A 17890-nucleotide genomic window follows, 5' to 3' on the forward strand; every position below is an offset into this window, starting at 1 on the left:
ACCATGCTACTGTTACAGAAAAATTATTTTCATGGGTGTTTAACATTCTACTAAATATTTGTGTTTGTTTTTAATTTAATGTGTTCATTAACGTGATTGCCAATATAATAATCATATTTTGGATACTGGCACATTCCTGGTACTAGACAGGTAGAACAGTTATCTGATCCTGTGTGTGACTGTGAGCATGTATGTATGGATAAGTGATTGTATGCTAAATCATACATGTGAACAACGTAAGTGTAAATTTTAAATACAGCACTTCGGGTATGTAATTGGCATACACAGTACATGAAATAGCAATGATTTTAAACCACTCGGTTAAAATTGAGAAATCTTAAATATAAATTGTACTGTAATATATACTGGCCTTCAGACAATTGTCTATGAGGTTCTTCACTATGTCACATAACATTGTTGCTGTAGTACTTATTTTCCGGTTTGGACAGTCAATACTGATATGTTGGGTAAACTGACGGAGGTTAGTAGCAAGTTTGTAAAGACTTTGTTAGACTTGGCAAAAGAAGTTGGAGAGTATAACCAGTGTCAGAAGGATAAGATGAAGGGAAATGTTAGTAGTGTGTGTGTGTGTGTGTGTGTGTGTGTGTGTGTGTGTGTGTGTGTGTGTGTGTGTGTGTGTGTGTGTGTGTGTGTGTGTGTGTGTGTGTGTGTGTGTGTGTGTGTGTGTGTGTGTGTGTGTGTGTGTGTGTGTGTGTGTGTGTGTGTGTGTGTGTGTGTGTGTGTGTGTGTGTGTGTGTGTGTGTGTGTGTGTGTGTGTGTGTGTGTGTGTGTGTGTGTGTGTGTGTGTGTGTGTGTGTGTGTGTGTGTGTGTGTGTGTGTGTGTGTGTGTGTGTGTGTGTGTGTGTGTGTTGTTAGTAGAGCAGCTAAGCAGCAAATTTTGCAAAAATAGTTTACTTTGTGATAAAAGCGCCAAAATTTGTGTGGAAGTTGAGTAAGGTATACTAAGATACAGTGCCACATCAAAATCATTGCCTGAGGGCATTTTTGGACTATATAGGCTATAAATCCACTTTCTAGTTAGTCTGGAACCCATACAACTGCATTCAGATTTTTAAAATAAAAAGCTTACATTGTAAATTTACTTCGATATTCAAAATGTGCTGAAATAAATTGTTGTAGTTGCTCTTATAAAAGGTGCCTGTATCTCAGTGTAAAAGTACATGACACAATCCGTTAGAAATTAATATGTTGCACATCTTTGGCTTTGTATCGCATAGCCCTCCATAGCCCTCCGTACTTCTTAAAAATAACCTGGATGTACACCTCCCTCGATCAGCTTTTGGATCTGACTATCCTTTACTTTCCTATTAAGAAGTAAAGTTTCAACATATTTACAGTAATGTTGAGTATTTTTATGGCTTTAGGTTCTTTGTATGTGATATGATTTGTAATCTTAATGGCACCCTATCTAATATGAAATGGTATATTTTATCTAGTTTGGTACGTGCTTTTATCAAAAGTGAACAATTTTTATCGCTTAGCTGCTCTACTACGGCTCTTAGCTGCTCTACTACAGCTATATGAAACGCAGCTGTTGCCAGTCAGTAAACCAGCTCTAGGGTACTTGTGCACCACTGGCTTACTTGCTAGTACAACACAGATCCTCAGTAGCATAGATACAGGTGTAGGACACTTACACAAAACTTGAAGGGGCAAAGCTCAATGCTATCGGCTTATGCTTACTTGACCTTTAATTTATGTACTGTAGTAGTCTTGCCAACATTGTCCTCAGATCTCAAAGTTGCACAATAATCTTATATAATTACGTATATTCAATACTGTTAGTCTTCTAGTGCATGTACTGTATGACTCTGTTTACTATCTATCACTTTTAGTTGGCAGGTGAAATAGAGACTGCCAAGGAAGCGTTTCATGCACAAGATGTAGCTAAGGTTACTGTACAGAAAATGAAGAAAGCGTACGAGCAGGCACATCATGAGAAGACTGTAGTACAAAATGAATTGACTGCCCTACAAAACCTTGGTACTGCAGCCAAGCCTAAAGATGTTGACAAGGTCAGCTAAGGATAATAAAATACACCATGTACACTTCAACAGTGTTGCTATGTGTAATAATGTGAGATGTATTGGAACATTAACTGTGATACTGTGGCTGTATCTTATTGCCGATACAGTACGTTTTTCGTATATCAATGTTTTGATTGTTTCAATCACTTCAAAGGTCTGGTTTTATACTATAGATTAGAGTTGGATCGTCCACCACTAGGCATTTTCTCCGTTAAACTATTTTTGAAATGTGTATTATTCATGCAAATTCATACCATATACAGTATATACCATAGTATGAATTTTAACTGATTCATATCACTGCAAAATTTTCATGTGAATGACTGACAGAGATTTCATACTATTTTCATGGTAAAAGTACTGTACATGATGCTGTGAAATTGTTTTCATGCACAACAAGTCTTGCATGAAATTTTGCAGAGGTATATGAATCTGTTAAAACAATTTATACCATGGTGGTATGAATTTCCCATATATTTACTTGGCTAAACACCGTGGTGTTTATCAAAGAATGGTTGCGGCTACTATTCAAACTGAACTACCACTCGATGCTCGAAAACGACATTTAAGCTGTCACACCATTCAAGTGCAGCTACTACTGAAGGTGCAACGTTTAACCAAAGAAATATGGTACATGGTAATTTAATGGAGAAAATGCCTAGTAGTGTTGTGACCAGTTTCCTGTACTCTTTAAACTTGTTATCTACTACCACAGTGGCAGTTGCTATATACTGTACCACTGGCCCATGCAATTAATTTTTTTTACTAAAAGTACTTCATCTTGTACCGGAAACTTTGACGAAATAAAAAATCAACATATTTGACGAATATTGTGTTGAGATTTCTTGATTTTTGTCAACATTTAATTTGTCAAAGCTGATGAAGTGTAGATTGTCAACTTTTCCGCCAAAGATTCCTGTCATGCATTAGCGTACGTATTGTGTTGTGAATTCCAAACTGTTAAAATACAGATATATATATATATATATATACACAGTGTTGCAGACATATCTCACATCCCCAATACAGAGTATATCTGAATGGCAATATGTCAGGTACCCGAGTGTCCAAATGACCGCTCGTATTCTGTTAGAATAAGTGTGTATGCTTTAATAGAGTATTACAACAGCTCTGCTTAAATAGTCTCATTAAGTGCTGCTTCACTGGATGCTTTTGTGATCAACTGGTCTGTACAGAAACTGTGTAATATTTTACAAATATCCCCCTACAATATGTTGATGCTATACGTGCTTACATACACATACAATTACACTATACATCATTTCTTTAATAACATTGTGTTTTGTTTGCCATCAAGGCTGATGCCAAACTGAAGAAAGCTGAAGCTGTATTGATCCATGCCAGTGAGTGCTGTTCGTTTAGTTGAGTATGTTTGGTACTTACGTGTGTATAGTAACTATAAAATGTTGTATGTTTACTCTGTGTGTGTGTGTGTGTGTGTGTGCGTGCGTGCGTGCGTGCGTGCGTGCGTGTGTGTGTGTGCGTGTACCTGTGTAAAGATAAACTTTTACATTGAAAGTACAGATTTATGCATCGTACAACATCTTACACTGTGTGCTCAAACAGTTTTTTTTTCTGAATCTGTACAGTGCAATATTTTTACATTATCTCTATTGTGGGCCAAAAATATGACCTGGTTAGGTGGTCTTATTACTGGGGCCATGAAATACTCAAGCTCCTTAGCTGTATGTTTTGTGACCTGCTATATTAGATAGAAGTGGTATTAAGGTGACCATACAAGGTGGTTGCTAAGTATGGTTTTACTGTACTATATACCATATATCAATTAAATTTGGCGGTGAACCAAATTTGGCAAATTGGCGATTCGTCACTAAACTGCCAAATTAAAAATTTATCGATATTATTTTCATTCCTTGGGTCCAAGCTTTTGATAGCAGTTGCTGAAGTAGGTTTCGACAACCCAAGTGTGACTTCGTGGATACTAATTAAACATGCCTTTAAATTAGCGTGGTTCCACGCATGCAAATGGGTGTGGCCATAGATTATCTACTATGGTCTGTTCACGTTTACCTGAGCCCTCGTTTTTTGTTAATAACTCTTGTTACATGGGCCAGCTGCCCAAACATTTAGTAGCACTGTGAAGCCCTTTAAAAGCGATTTGATACGGGTAAGAACAAGGGGTAAGTAGAATTCTAGGAAAACGGGACGGGAACGAAAGGCGGAAACGGGAACAACCAGCGGAAAATGCCTGAAAGAGGTCATCATGCTAATATAAAGGTTGGATTTTACGGCACAATGCTTCTTTGCAGCATTGTTGGATTCTTTTCCGCTAAAACGATCGAAACACTCTAATAGAGCGGTCACCTGTATATAGTAAAATACTCTAATAGAGCAGTCAAAAATAATGTTTTGCCATAGATTATGTTATTCATCTATGGTTTGTTAACTATCCCACCAGGGACCCACATTGATGGTCTGTGAATTAATGTAATGAGCTGTCATAGATTAGGTATATAGACCAGCTAAGTCATCTACAGTGAGCTACTCCCTTGAAACCATAAATTACAAAGGATTCTAATTAACTGACAGTGCCTGCATATAGATGAGGAAAGTTGTACCTGCAACCTCAGGAAAAGTCACATGATGGGTATGTGGTAGCTGCAGTATGTGTAGGTGCATGGCTTCAATGAAGAGACTAAGGACAATAAATTATGAGCAATCATGAGGACTCCTCTTAAAGCCAGTTCAGCTTGACAAACATACCAGTACTACATACATACTCCCATTATGACTTCTTATCTGGAAGTAGTAGGTGCAGTTTTCGAAACCTATAATATAGGCACTGTCGATAGGCACTGTCAGTCAACTAGAGTACTTTGTGAATCTCAGTTTTCATCAGTATTTAAAATGTTTATGGTTTCATAGGAGTAGCTAACTTTCAATGTTGATGACTTAGCTAGTCTATATACCTAATCTTTGACAGCTTTAGTCCATCAATTCACAGCCCATCAATGTGTGTCCCTGGTGGGATAGTTAAAACATTCTTGACTGCTCTATTAGAGTATTTCGATTGTTTTAGTGAAAGAATCCAAACAAAGAAACATTTGTGCTGTAAAATAAATGCATGATGACCTTTATAAGGCGAATAGGCGTTTTCTGTAGGTCGTTCCCATTCCTGCTTTCTGTTCCCGTTTTCCTCGAATTCTACTCAAGTGAGTTATGAGGCTTTGAAAATATCCCATACATTTAGTATGGACAATTCAGGCACGCAAACATGTTTATAACATGAAAACACGCTTGTTCCAGTACAAAACCATTGGGAGTGAACACATGTTCATCTCTATGATATGATTATATTTGGTGGGGCTCAGGTGAATGCATACTGACTATATGGTGTGGCTTACATAACTCATACTTGATTAGTGGGCATGGCTCCACGTAAGCTTGCAGGTAGCAAGACATGAATTTGTGCACAACCATTGATAAATGGGTGAGGCTCTATGTATGCCTACAGACAGCAAATGATCCTGATAAGTGGGCGTGGCTCATGACTGCAGAAGGACCCGGATATTCTTTAAAGCAGGTCAGATCCAGACCTGCCCTAGTTCAGTTGGCCAGACTGATGCATACAGTGACTGAATCCATAACATTTCAGCACAAAAAGGATTGTATACTACAGCACGCACGCTTCATCCTTACATCACTCATGTGCACCGCCAATTTTTCAGTGAAAGAATTAAATTTTTGCCAACTGCAATTTTATAGCAAATCACCAAATATTAGCTTCACCAATATTTGTTGTTATACGGTTTACTGTAAGTGTGTTGTTGTGTTTGCAGAACAAGAGTATACAACGGCAGTTGAGAATCACGTTAACATGATGATGGATTATCAAGGCAAGCACAAGGAGGCATGTGCAAAGTTTGAGTCCATCGAGGAAGAATACCTGGCCCAAATGGTGACCTTCACCATCCAACTAGCGTCAGCACTGGAGGCCAACGTCATTGCTGTTGATACAGTATGTGTAGTACAGTATATATATAAATAGTGTGTATACTGCACATTGTGTATAAGTACAGTGGAACCTCAGTTATCTGGATCCCACTTAACCGGATTCTTGGTTAACTGAACTATGGAAATGACTGCTCTATTAGAGTAGTGACTGTTCTATTAGGGTAGTTGGTAATACTGAAATTTTTAAAAGTGTTCTTTATGATACAGGCCATTTATACACAGTTTCAGAGATACATACTTTTCAGACTTATGGGCCACCCCTCGGTCCCAAGGGATTCAGATAACTGACCTTCCACTGTGCAGAATGTATGTTGTTAGTGACTGTTCTATTAGGAGTTTCTACAAACAAGGATTACAGTATGTGTGTGTACTATTAGAGTATTTTAACAGCTTTTTTTACGTACAGGTATAAAGGAATAGGTTTACACAGTATCTCAATGAATTGTATCTGATTATTTTGCAGTGTGTATATGTTGTCGTGCTTGTGAAGGTTAGACCTCAGACCACAGGAGTCTTATGTACTACAATTTATAGTATGTTCACGTTGAGCTGAACCCTCAAAAACATTTAATAACTCATGGATGCAATTACACACGATCTTGAAATTTGGCTCATTTGTAGTACTGCTTGACCCGCTAAAAATATTTCAAAATCTTGTTGTTCAAATGTTTGACATAATATTTACAGTCAATCAAAATTTTCACAATACATTTCCTATGGGGAAGCCATATAAGTACAGTGTCCAATACAGCCCTTTCCCGAACTTGTAATGGAGCCAAACCGTATGTGTCTGTTGTTGACACCTTTGCTGTTACCAATAATCATCTGGTTGGCTGAAATGTTAACTCTGTTGAGAAAAAATCCACTTTTAATTTTTAGCCGTTTTTCAGGATTCAGCTCAACGTGAACATACTATAGTACTGTAACCAGAAATCCCTGTGTTGTGGTGCAGCAAAGGTACTACAGGGCCTGAGGGTTACTAAACTACGTAGACCCCTAGTGGTCTGAAGTCTAGACCCTATGCAGTTGTTGCATCTTGACACTATTGCCAGCTGCTTGTAACAGAGAAGCCCACTGCTCCACCCTAGACTGTTGTTATTATTTTAAAATTAAGTCTCTGAGGTGATGACATGTTGCCAGTGTGCTATCAGTGTTAGTGCACACAATAAATTTGAGAAGAGTCTAAGTAAACATGAAAAGAGTTTAGACACTAATTTGCCACAAAAAGGTCTAACTATTGTTGTGAAGATTCAAATGTATGCACACACTGTTCATTGTTTTGTAGAAGACGTACTGTATAGTGGTGATGATCACCCACAATATTGTCTCATCAATTCATTAGGTACACAAGGAGATAGTGCGTAAGATCAGTGACTTGTCTGTGGACAAGTTACTAGCCTTCTTCATGCAAACCAAGGGAACTGGAACTGATATACCAAGTATGTCATGATGTGTGGTGTGTGTGTATTTAGTTACGATGTAATGTGATGTAGGACCTGAGAAGGTACGGCTTATTAAGGAAGTATCACCATCTCCGTCAAATGTTAGTGCTGTTAGTCAGTCTAATGTGTCCACAACTAGTACCAGTGAGGCTGGCCAGAAAGGTAGTGTTGTGTGTGTGTGTGAGTGTGTGTGAGTGAGTGTGTGAGTGTGTGAGTGTGTGTGTGTGTGTGTGTGTGTGTGTGTGTGTGTGTGTGTGTGTGTGTGTGTGTGTGTGTGTGTGTGTGTGTGTGAGTGAGTGTGTGTGTGTGTGTGTGTGTGTGTGTGTGTGTGTGTGTGTGTGTGTGTGTGTGTGTGTGTGTGTGTGTGTGTGTGTGTGTGTGTGTGTGTGTGTGTGTGTGTGTGTGTGTGTGTGTGTGTGTGTGTGTGTGTGTGTGTGTGTGTGTGTGAGTGAGTGAGTGTGAGTGAGTGTGAGTGAGTGTGAGTGTGTGTGAGTGAGTGAGTGAGTGAGCGAGCTTGCTAGTGCAAATTCATGCATTACATTGTCTTGTAACTATTATAGTCAAAGAGAGAAAGTTCAAGATACCTGGATTCAAGAGGGGCAAACAAGCCACTGTTGATACTAGCACTACATCTAATGGACCTACAGCGTAAGCCACCTTACCAAATGATTGCTATACTGTACAGTATGACAGTAGCCCTTGTATTGGTGTAGTGTACTGACTAACTGTGTGGGCTACTGTACTGATTCTCTGGAATGTACAGTAACTCAGTTACAATACCACAAAAGGAAATGTTAGTTAGGCAGCTTTTATGAATGACCAAAATTTCCCCACCAAATGTATTCACATTGCCATAACTACACCACAACAATTTTGTTGTTTCAAATTCCTACACCTGTAGCATATCCTGTTATCAAATTACCAAAGACCGTACTTATTTATGGGGTGCCATTTGTGTCAAAACTCCACTTTTTTTAGACATTGTGTTTTTCATGGTTATTTACATACATTTCATGGTTATTTACAAATAACTGTAGAATATGCATGGTTATTTACGAAAAGCATGGTTATTTACAAAAGCATGATTATTTATGAAAAGCATGGTTATTTATGAAAAGCATGATTATTTATGAAAAGCATGGTTATTTACGAAAGCATGAAAAGCATGGTTATTTATGAAAAGCATGATTATTTATGAAAAGCATGATTATTTATGAAAAGCATGGTTATTTATGAAAAGCATGGTTATTTACGAAAAGCATGGTTATTTACAAAAGCATGGTTATTTATGAAAAGCATGGTTATTTACAAAAGCATGGTTATTTACGAAAAGCATGGTTATTTACAAAATCATGGTTATTTACAAAAGCATGGTTATTTACGAAAAGCATGGTTATTTACAAAAGCATGGTTATTTACAAAAACCATGGTTATTTATGAAAAGCATGGTTATTTACAAAAGCATGGTTACTTACGAAAAGCATAGTTACTAAGTTTTACGTGCGATATCGATACTACAAACTGGCAGTTATATACGGGCTGTATATATATAATCGATAACTTAGTTAATAATGGTGTACAGGAGCGGTGGAGCAGGCCAAAGAGTGAGATGGCCAGGCCAGTTGTAAGTTGAAGACCAAAATAAAAAAAGGCCACTGCCTGCTGACACAATAGCTGCTCTCCACCAATTATATCTCCTTACTTGTAACTACACATACATAGCTAAGTAGCTTGCTACACTGCTTCTCTGAATACTGTGACTGTTCTATTAGTCTATCTAGGTCCTGACTGTTCTATTAGAGTATCGATCTTTTCTTGCAAACAGTGTCCCATGAAAGTGTGTGTGTGGGGGGGGGGGCATGGCCCCCTGTCCCCACTGCCCATGACGGTGCGTATATTTGCACCGGATGCAGTCCGGGTATAATTAGCGTTCCCCGGCATGGGCTAGCTAGCTGTCTGTAATATTGTTAGTTTTAGTCTGGTGCAAATGCACTAAGCGGATCACAAAACTGATGGCCAGTGGACTACAGTCAGGACCTAGATAGTCTAATAGAACAGTCACAGTATTCAGAGAAACAGTATGATTGTTTTCAAGTTGTTGCATGTAGATATTATTATTATTATTACTAGGACCGCGTCACATACAACCAAGTACATACACCAACGTTGCAACCTACCAATTGGGCAAGTATAAACAGTGCCATAGGAAACACTCAGAGCAGTGTGCGTGTACCTGTGGAAATGATACATATGCATACGTACACAGGCAAGGGAGTTGACCTGGCATCAGAAAACCACAATACTAAAACACAACGTACACAAAAACCAAGTTAAGTTAGCTATATTGAAAGTAACTATATATTGTAGGTGTGACGTGTCTCTGAAGACGAGGGGTCCGACACGAATGGAATCTAGCATTAAGCAGGATTCAAATCCTTAAATCTTGGATAAAATCCTTTAAATTTCTTATGCTGAATGAATATTTAAATCCTTAAATTTCCTGAAATTCCGTAAATTTTTGTATTCTATTCCGTTTATTCTTAGTACAAAATCGAGATACTCTAATAGAGCAGTCAACTGCAGCAGTTGAAACTATTCTAATAGAATATTCATAATGTTAAACAGATATTGAAGAAGGAAAAGCCAAAATATAATTCAGAATTCTTCAAATTTAGTATATCTTGCACTGCTATTCTGTAATTAAATACTTTGCACAATTCTAGTGGTTTATTTCAAACTATTTGAAATACATTAAATCCTGGTCAAAATCCCAAATCTCTGCTAATAGCAAGCTACTTAGCTATGTATGTGTAGTTATAAGTAAGGAGATATAATTGGTGGAGAGCAGCTACTGTCAGAAGGCAGTGACCTTTTTTATTTTGATCTTCAACTTACAGCTGGCCTGGCCATCTCACTCTTTGGACTGCTCCACCGTCCCTGCGCACCGTTATTAACTAAGTTATCAATACATATATAATTGCCAGTTTGTAGTATCGATATCGCACGTAAAACTTAGTAACCATGCTTTTCGTAAATAACCATGCTTTTAGTAAATAACCATGCTTTTCATAAATAACTATCCTTTTGTAAATAACCATGCTTTTCGTAAATAACCATGCTTTTTGTAAATAACCATCCTTTTGTAAATAACCATGCTTTTCATAAATAACCATGCTTTTGTAAATAACCATGCTTTTCGTAAATAACCATGCATATTCTACAGTTATTTGCAAAAAACCATGAAATGTATGTAAATAACCATGAAAAACACAATGTCTAAATAAAGTGGAGTTTTGACACAAATGGCACCCCATACTTATTTGGTATCACTACCGGCTACACCATATATAGTCACAGCATCAGCATCAATAAATTTCGCTGCAGTTGCTATTTCTACCATTTACTATGTATCAATAAACTCTAAATGATAGCAAAAATAACTAATTAAATTGCTATTTTTAAAATTCTTCTAATAACACAACACATAATTGATAAAAAAAATTTTTAAAACCCTCTGAATGCAAAAATAGTGAATCCAAAAATTGATCAAAAATTTAATTTTTGAGTCATAATCTCAATGTAGCACATCCTGTCCATCTCCCATAGTAATGTCACAGACTCGGAGCCACCACCTGAAGTGGATGAGGAAGGATTCAGTATTAGACCACAAGATGCAGATATCCTTTTTATATACAACCTGTGGTTGTTTAATGTATACACACGTTGACTCACTGGTTGTAATCTTTTGTGCATACTTTCATACACAAGTTCTTGCTAGTCTACAGACTGTAGTACACACATCTACTGGCAGTATTGTAGTTTTCTTGACTTTCATTGTCAGCACATCGTATAACTGGATTCAGTGACTTTGATAACACTCATGATAGCGACAGTGATCTTGATGACGATGATGATGGTATGGTGTAGTGTGTGCTATAATCAGATTTTATCATGTTCCCTCAATAATACTGTATATTTGCCAAGGCTTAACACTTCATACTCGGAATTAATTTTGAATATGAAATATAGCGTAAGTACAAACTATAGGCAGAGCATCAGATTTCTAATAGGATATTCTTATACATGAAATGAAGCCTAATTTCATGCACTACAATCACATGTAAACAATTTAATCCAACACTAAGGAGTACTTTGAAATGAAGCGATGAACGGTGGACATCATTGTTGCTGGAACGTGATGGCATTTTTAATGATATGGGTGTCCATTGTAAGATCACATGATCTGTTGTATACAGTTGGATTCTGTAGCACATGAAGATTCTAATGGTGTTTAGTTTAAGGCCATAGCACCAAGTATGACAAAAATATTCCTTAGTTAATGAAGTAGTGTATAGCCATGGTGGACATTGGCTGTTTTCTATATAAGTGAAAGGTGTTGTACCCAATTGCATTGATGCTTGGTGCCATTTTATTGTGGAGTTCATGGTGAGTAATGTAGTGGCCACGGGATATTTATATCGTTAATACTTGTGAAGTTATTTTAGTTTGTAAAGAGACATGCGTCAAAGCCTAAATGTAGGCTTACCGGGTTGTAGGGTTTAGCTGTACAGTACTCTAACTGAACAGTCTGTCTATTGGTCATGCATATATGGTATAGTTACATGTCACATAAAGGTACAGCCTATGGTAAGGAGTATACTATTAATTATTACATAATACATTTAGTCACCACTACCAAGTTAAAGCGTATTCACATCCGTGAAAAAAGTGATCCAGTTACCACGGCAACTGTTGATGATATCAAAGCCAGTCTCAGAGGATTTCAATTATCTCCCGTCCTGCCTAAGGCTGGCAGCCTGAATGCATTGAATAGTAAGATAACATATAGTTGTGATGGATGATAAGTGTTCATATTGCAGCATTGAATGTGTCCGAAAGGAGTCCCTCGACTAGTAGAAGAGCATTTTTATCTCCGACTGAAGGGTACGACATCATGTGTGTGCTCTGAAGTGTAGTGGAAGAGCATGTGTACTGTATGTTGTGTACTGTATGTATGGTGTCTGTGTGATAGTGTGTACAACACACACGCATGTACGTACACACACGCACACTTGTCTATACATCTAATCACTGTAGTATGTGCATGTACTTCATATATTTGTATCCACCAACACTATAGTGATTTGGAGTCATCCGTCAACAAGACGATGGCATCATCATTGTTTGACCTTGACGTCAAGAGTGTCAATGTCTCAGTTGGTACACCTCCAGGCATGCCCCCACCATTGATACCAACCATCAGTGATCTCTTTGCTTCCACTACCACTACAACAACTACCATGACAACGGACCAACTACCAGGTAGTGGAGGCGACAAAAAACTATCGACAACAGATACGACAACTGACTTCGCTGATTTCTCCGCCAACTTTGGCGACACTAGTATGGGCTATGTCATAGTGCTTAATTTTGCTACACACATTCTTACACCATTTGGTTTTATTCTTTTGAGGTTCAATAATTTTACATGCATCTCAGTACATTGTATGTCCTGTTCAAGCTACAGTAACTATACTGGTATACAGGGTTACTGCATTACATCATACTGTTAGTGTCTGCACAGTGAAATTGTTAGTGTAGAATTTGTGTATGATATTAAGCACTACCCGTGTGGTGACCATACTGCAGTTTAAAGTGGTGTTGTGACCACACCAGACGTGGTCTGTATATGTGTCTCCATATTATTGTGTTGTGTGTATTTGTTAGGGGAATAGTTTCAATGAGTGAAACTTTGTGGCAATCAAATATAGTTGCGGTTAACCATTTCCATTTAAAGTATGGCAGTGCCTGCTAAAAGTGCTGATCCACTTATATACATAGTAACTACTGTTGCATGCAAGAGTTAACTCTATATTGATTACACTGCCCTTATTATGAGTTTGTCCTCAACATCATCTCGCTCTTCATTGGGGATAGACAGCAAATTATGTGGGTTTTAAATTGACAGATATAGCACAATATTGGGGGCCAGGGTAGGAAGGAACTTCTTCAAATACCCAAGTAGTACCATTTCACTTCATACACTGTAAACGTCATCAATGCATAACATATTTCCTTTACATTTTTTGAGAAAACTGCAGAAGTTTTGACCAAAACTTTCTATGGTTTAGGTGTGTACACAACCTGCTTTATAACACAAGAATTCCTAAAATTATATCTATGTATGTAAGCCAGTTACTGTTTTCAAAGCCTAGTTGCAACTAAAACACGAAGTGTTAAAGTTCTTAAAAAATTTTAATTTGTTTCCAGTTGGTGTTAAAGCATACTTGAACATCTTTTCACAATATGTGTTGAATTGTACTGGAAGTATATGTGTTCACTTATTGTGTACAGTATGTGTGTATGTGTGATGTATTATTGTATTACATGTACATACTGTATGTGTGTCTGTGTTTGTTACAGGCAGTACTCTACCATGGGTTGGTACAGATACACCTGAGTCAAAGAAGACATCAACTCCTCTAGCGACACCTGCTAGTTCAGCTGCACAGATTTCCACACCTCCAACTGTACTATCTAAACCACCCAGTGAATCAAGCATAACACCAGTGTGAGTAACTGTCGGATTCTTTAGTATATACAGGCTTCTGCCCACACTGGTCGGCAGTGGTGGTTCAAAGTGACCAGTACCCTCTTAAATCCGACCAGTACAATTCTCACATACAGTAGTATATCACTGATACACATGCAATATACCCTAGTATAACACACCACATATCAGTTCATGTTACTTTAGGCCACCACTCAGGAATTTCTGGGCAGAACCCTGTATATAATGTGAAGATTTGATAGTGGGTGCTGTGTAGTTTAACAAGAAGTAAACCAAAAAAATCCAACTTTCCCATATGTCATAAACCTAACTGTGCATGCTTTGATTTGTGACTAATTAATTCAGTTACTATTTTGATTTTGCTGTATGTAGTAAGTTGTTTGAGTAATTTTGCATACAGCTGTAGCTACATTGAAATGGCTTGTTGGTACCACTTTGTGTATCTATGGGAAGATTTTGAGTACATGACATGCATACATCAAGTGTACAAGTGTGAATTAAACCTTTCTATATCTCTGTAATTCCTGTGTGCTATTTTATAGTTCAGTACAACTTAAGCCACCACCCTCAGCGTCACCAATACTACCCAAGCCACCCCCTGGAAAGGGAAGACGTATGAACAAGACAACATCAGGTACTAACACATCATCTTCATCACCAACGCTGGACACCAAACAAACTGAACCCATCACCACCACTGCTACCACTGCTTCATCCCTACAAGTTAATGATGGACCACCATTACCAACTAAACGTCGTGCCACTATGTCGGCTGATACTTTAAAGAAAACAGACAGCAGTAGTGTACCTGATGTGTCTGCGTCATTGTCATTCTCAACTGCTAACACAACTGATTCTGAAACAAACATGGTTAGGAAACCAGTCCCTATTCCCAGGAGAAATACTTTGGATCGTGGCCTCACAGGTAGTTCACCTTTAGTACTATCTGCCATGCGTAGTCCGGACACTAGTACCAGCTCTTTGCCAAGCATTGATGTTAAAAATGGAGATGACAAAACCACTACCTTGCAACCCCAACAACCTTCTTTGGCACCTTCTTCATCCAACTCTTCATTGTCTTCTATTGGTGGTAACTTGTCCAGGAGAGAATCTGCTGGTGGTGCTATGGTGGTACCAATAGCATTGGCCATACAGGAGACAGTCAATGCTTCCTTCACAGGAAAAAAGTACGTTTAATGTTAGTAGTAGTTTTTGTGTCCTAGCTTGATTGTTCATGTTAACATTTTCCACCCCTAGGGGAATCACCAAGGTTACTGGTCAGGTGGATATGTCATTTGCTACTAGTTATATACCTCACTTGAACTCACATGATCCACTTGTGTTCAAACTGAGCAATGTGGATAATGTAGAGAGATTAGAACACAATAGAAATCTTGTTGGAATGTAAGTGTGTATGTGTGTGTGTTGTATAGTATAGTGTAGCTGTCCATGTTTTGTTTCACCTAATGGGTGAGACTCAGGTGGATACCTTTATCCTTGAGACATGACACAGATTCCTGTGGAGTATTGTCACTGCCTCCCAAAAGGAAATGCCAGCACTCAATGTAGTCCTAGCTTATATTTCACTGGGTAGACATGACCAATTGACACAGTCAAGGCTTGCTAAGCTTTTGTCTGTGTGTGTGTACGTGCGTGCGTGTGCTATATTCATGTTGTGTGTGCCAGTGTTTGTTGATTTTGACACCTTGAATATATCAATGCAATACATGTATTATGTGCAGCAACAAAATAACTACCTTTTACACTGTACCTCTACTACCTCATGCACTACATTTTTTTCCTGTTTTAGGGAGGAGGATAAAAATTACAAGTTCAATATGAATGCTTTACATTCTTTTTTGAATGAACAAATTTCCAAGTCACCTGGTCCAGCCAAGTTTTACAATGTACAGGTGTTCAGATATGAGGTACAGTACATACTATGCTGTATTGTGTATGAAGGAGAAGATGTGGGTATAGAATAGATGAAATCATTTTCAGATTACAGAATAGAGAGCAGGGAATGGGATCACTTATGAAAGAACATTCGTTAGTAAAATAAGTGCAGTAGTACTCATTCTTATCCTAATAATAAGGAGTCGGGGTATTTGCATAATTTACAGCCTGTTTACACTAGCCATCTAGTGTCAAATCAGAATGATTTCAAAATTAGTGTAAATGCGTACCATATCAAACCACTTTGAAATGGACCTGCTAGGGATGTGGGTCTGGTCTGCAGTTTGGTTAGACAGAATAAAGATGTGGAGAACTACAGCTACAGTATAATGGTGGCTGTGTTTATGAAATGAAGCAACGGATGAAATGGAAGAACAACACTGAGAGCAACATGAGGGCTCGAAAACAAGCTTGTGAATAGCTAGTTAGCCAACTACGTATAATTGAGAGGTTGTCGCTAACATTTCAGATTTTATCATACATCATACCTACTAACCTGATAACTGACAACAATAATCCTTCAGCAATCTCTACTTCGATGAAAATCGTTATTGTGGGTTAAGTTTTTTTTACTGATTGGGATGGGCCAAGCCTTCATGACTCGACAATTCATCTACAGTAGCTTGCACTGAAGCAATTTCACCCAGAGCGATCTGTAGTACAAACAGGCTGTAACACTGCATGAGATTACTTTACTGTGTTGTTTTCAAATGTACTTGATACCGGGGCTAACCTGATTTATCAATCATACAGTACAATACAACATCTTGTTGGATATAGGTAATGCTTCCAAATGGAGTGGATGACTTACCGCTACGTCTGCAGTGTTTCTGGAAGTGTGACCCCACTACTACCAACTATCGATTGGACTACAAGTATAATCCATCAGCTGTCAAGAATACTGCAATGACTGGACTAACCATCGGTGTGACATTGGATGGTACTGTGAGCAGACACCTGAGTAAACCAGAAGGAAAATGGTATGTAATTAATTGTTAGTGTCTATAGAATGGTAAAAAAGTTGACGTGTTTGTGTATACAATGTAAGTTAGCTGAAATGCTTGTTTACTTAAAGCATATTTGACATGTTGATATAGGGCACAAGACCAGCAGAAGTTACTATGGCAGCTCCCCCAGGTGGTTGCTCAACCTCAGTCATTACAGGCAAAGTTTGAACTGTCCAGTGGACCATCCCATCCATCACCAACACTTGTACAGTAAGTGCCTCCCAATTCACTACCACTTACATCTAAATGCTCTACTTGTTATTTTGTCATTTCAGGTTTACTTGTGATGGTGGTAATATGTCAGGAATGCAACTAGACCTCATTGGACAGGCTTATAAAATTTCGTTCAAGAAAACCAAACTATCTACTGGTATTGTAATGCACTTTAATTGTAGTTATGATACATATTGTATTCTACAGGAAAATATGTGGCCATGCCAGCGGAATAAGAACAGAACAGGTGATGTTGGAAACAATACAAAGACAAACTGTTTAGATATTGGCTACAGTTGTTATTTTTATTTATAATATTTTCTGATTATACCATGAAATGTACAATTTGTCAGTAAAAAATGTTTGTATAAAGTTTTGTGCAATGTAGCTCAGAATCACTCAGCCAAAAATGTGACATTTTTATTGCCAATGTTCACCAAGAAGGTATTCATTGATTGTAATAAGTTAGTCACATGCAGCTGATTTGAAAGAGTTTCAGTCTCAAATAGCTTTTGGAAACAGCTCCATGGATCTAGCTACTTTCATACTCAGCTTACCCACATTGGCCTCAAAATTTGATAGCTAGCTAAACCTCTTCTAAAGAAAAAGTGCAAGCGCCACCATGAGGAGATGATGTTTTAGAACTATAATATTATA

At 37.9% G+C, this 17890-nt stretch overlaps 1 protein-coding gene across 3 annotated transcripts in view; it reads left to right on the forward strand.

Moving 5' to 3' along the window:
• LOC136254952 (F-BAR domain only protein 2-like) overlaps positions 1-17605 on the forward strand; it is a 22260-nt gene extending 4655 nt beyond the window's left edge. For 2 of the 3 annotated variants that reach the window (XM_066047669.1, XM_066047670.1), the window contains exons 5-24: positions 427-571; positions 1857-2036; positions 3367-3412; positions 5870-6048; positions 7387-7483; positions 7538-7648; positions 8047-8134; positions 11093-11163; positions 11331-11402; positions 12173-12319; positions 12367-12430; positions 12627-12889; positions 13910-14057; positions 14600-15244; positions 15315-15461; positions 15868-15985; positions 16794-16993; positions 17111-17230; positions 17296-17390; positions 17441-17605. In XM_066047669.1, the coding sequence (XP_065903741.1) occupies positions 427-571; positions 1857-2036; positions 3367-3412; positions 5870-6048; positions 7387-7483; positions 7538-7648; positions 8047-8134; positions 11093-11163; positions 11331-11402; positions 12173-12319; positions 12367-12430; positions 12627-12889; positions 13910-14057; positions 14600-15244; positions 15315-15461; positions 15868-15985; positions 16794-16993; positions 17111-17230; positions 17296-17390; positions 17441-17469 (2965 nt within the window). In that variant the 3' untranslated portion in view covers positions 17470-17605. The remainder of the gene's footprint in view (positions 1-426; positions 572-1856; positions 2037-3366; positions 3413-5869; positions 6049-7386; positions 7484-7537; positions 7649-8046; positions 8135-11092; positions 11164-11330; positions 11403-12172; positions 12320-12366; positions 12431-12626; positions 12890-13909; positions 14058-14599; positions 15245-15314; positions 15462-15867; positions 15986-16793; positions 16994-17110; positions 17231-17295; positions 17391-17440) is intronic. The other variant, XM_066047671.1, reaches the window with a different exon arrangement.
• Positions 17606-17890: the final 285 nt, after the last annotated feature.

The sequence above is a fragment of the Dysidea avara genome, chromosome 5, assembly GCF_963678975.1.
Source record: "Dysidea avara chromosome 5, odDysAvar1.4, whole genome shotgun sequence".
Lineage (NCBI taxonomy): Eukaryota > Metazoa > Porifera > Demospongiae > Dictyoceratida > Dysideidae > Dysidea > Dysidea avara.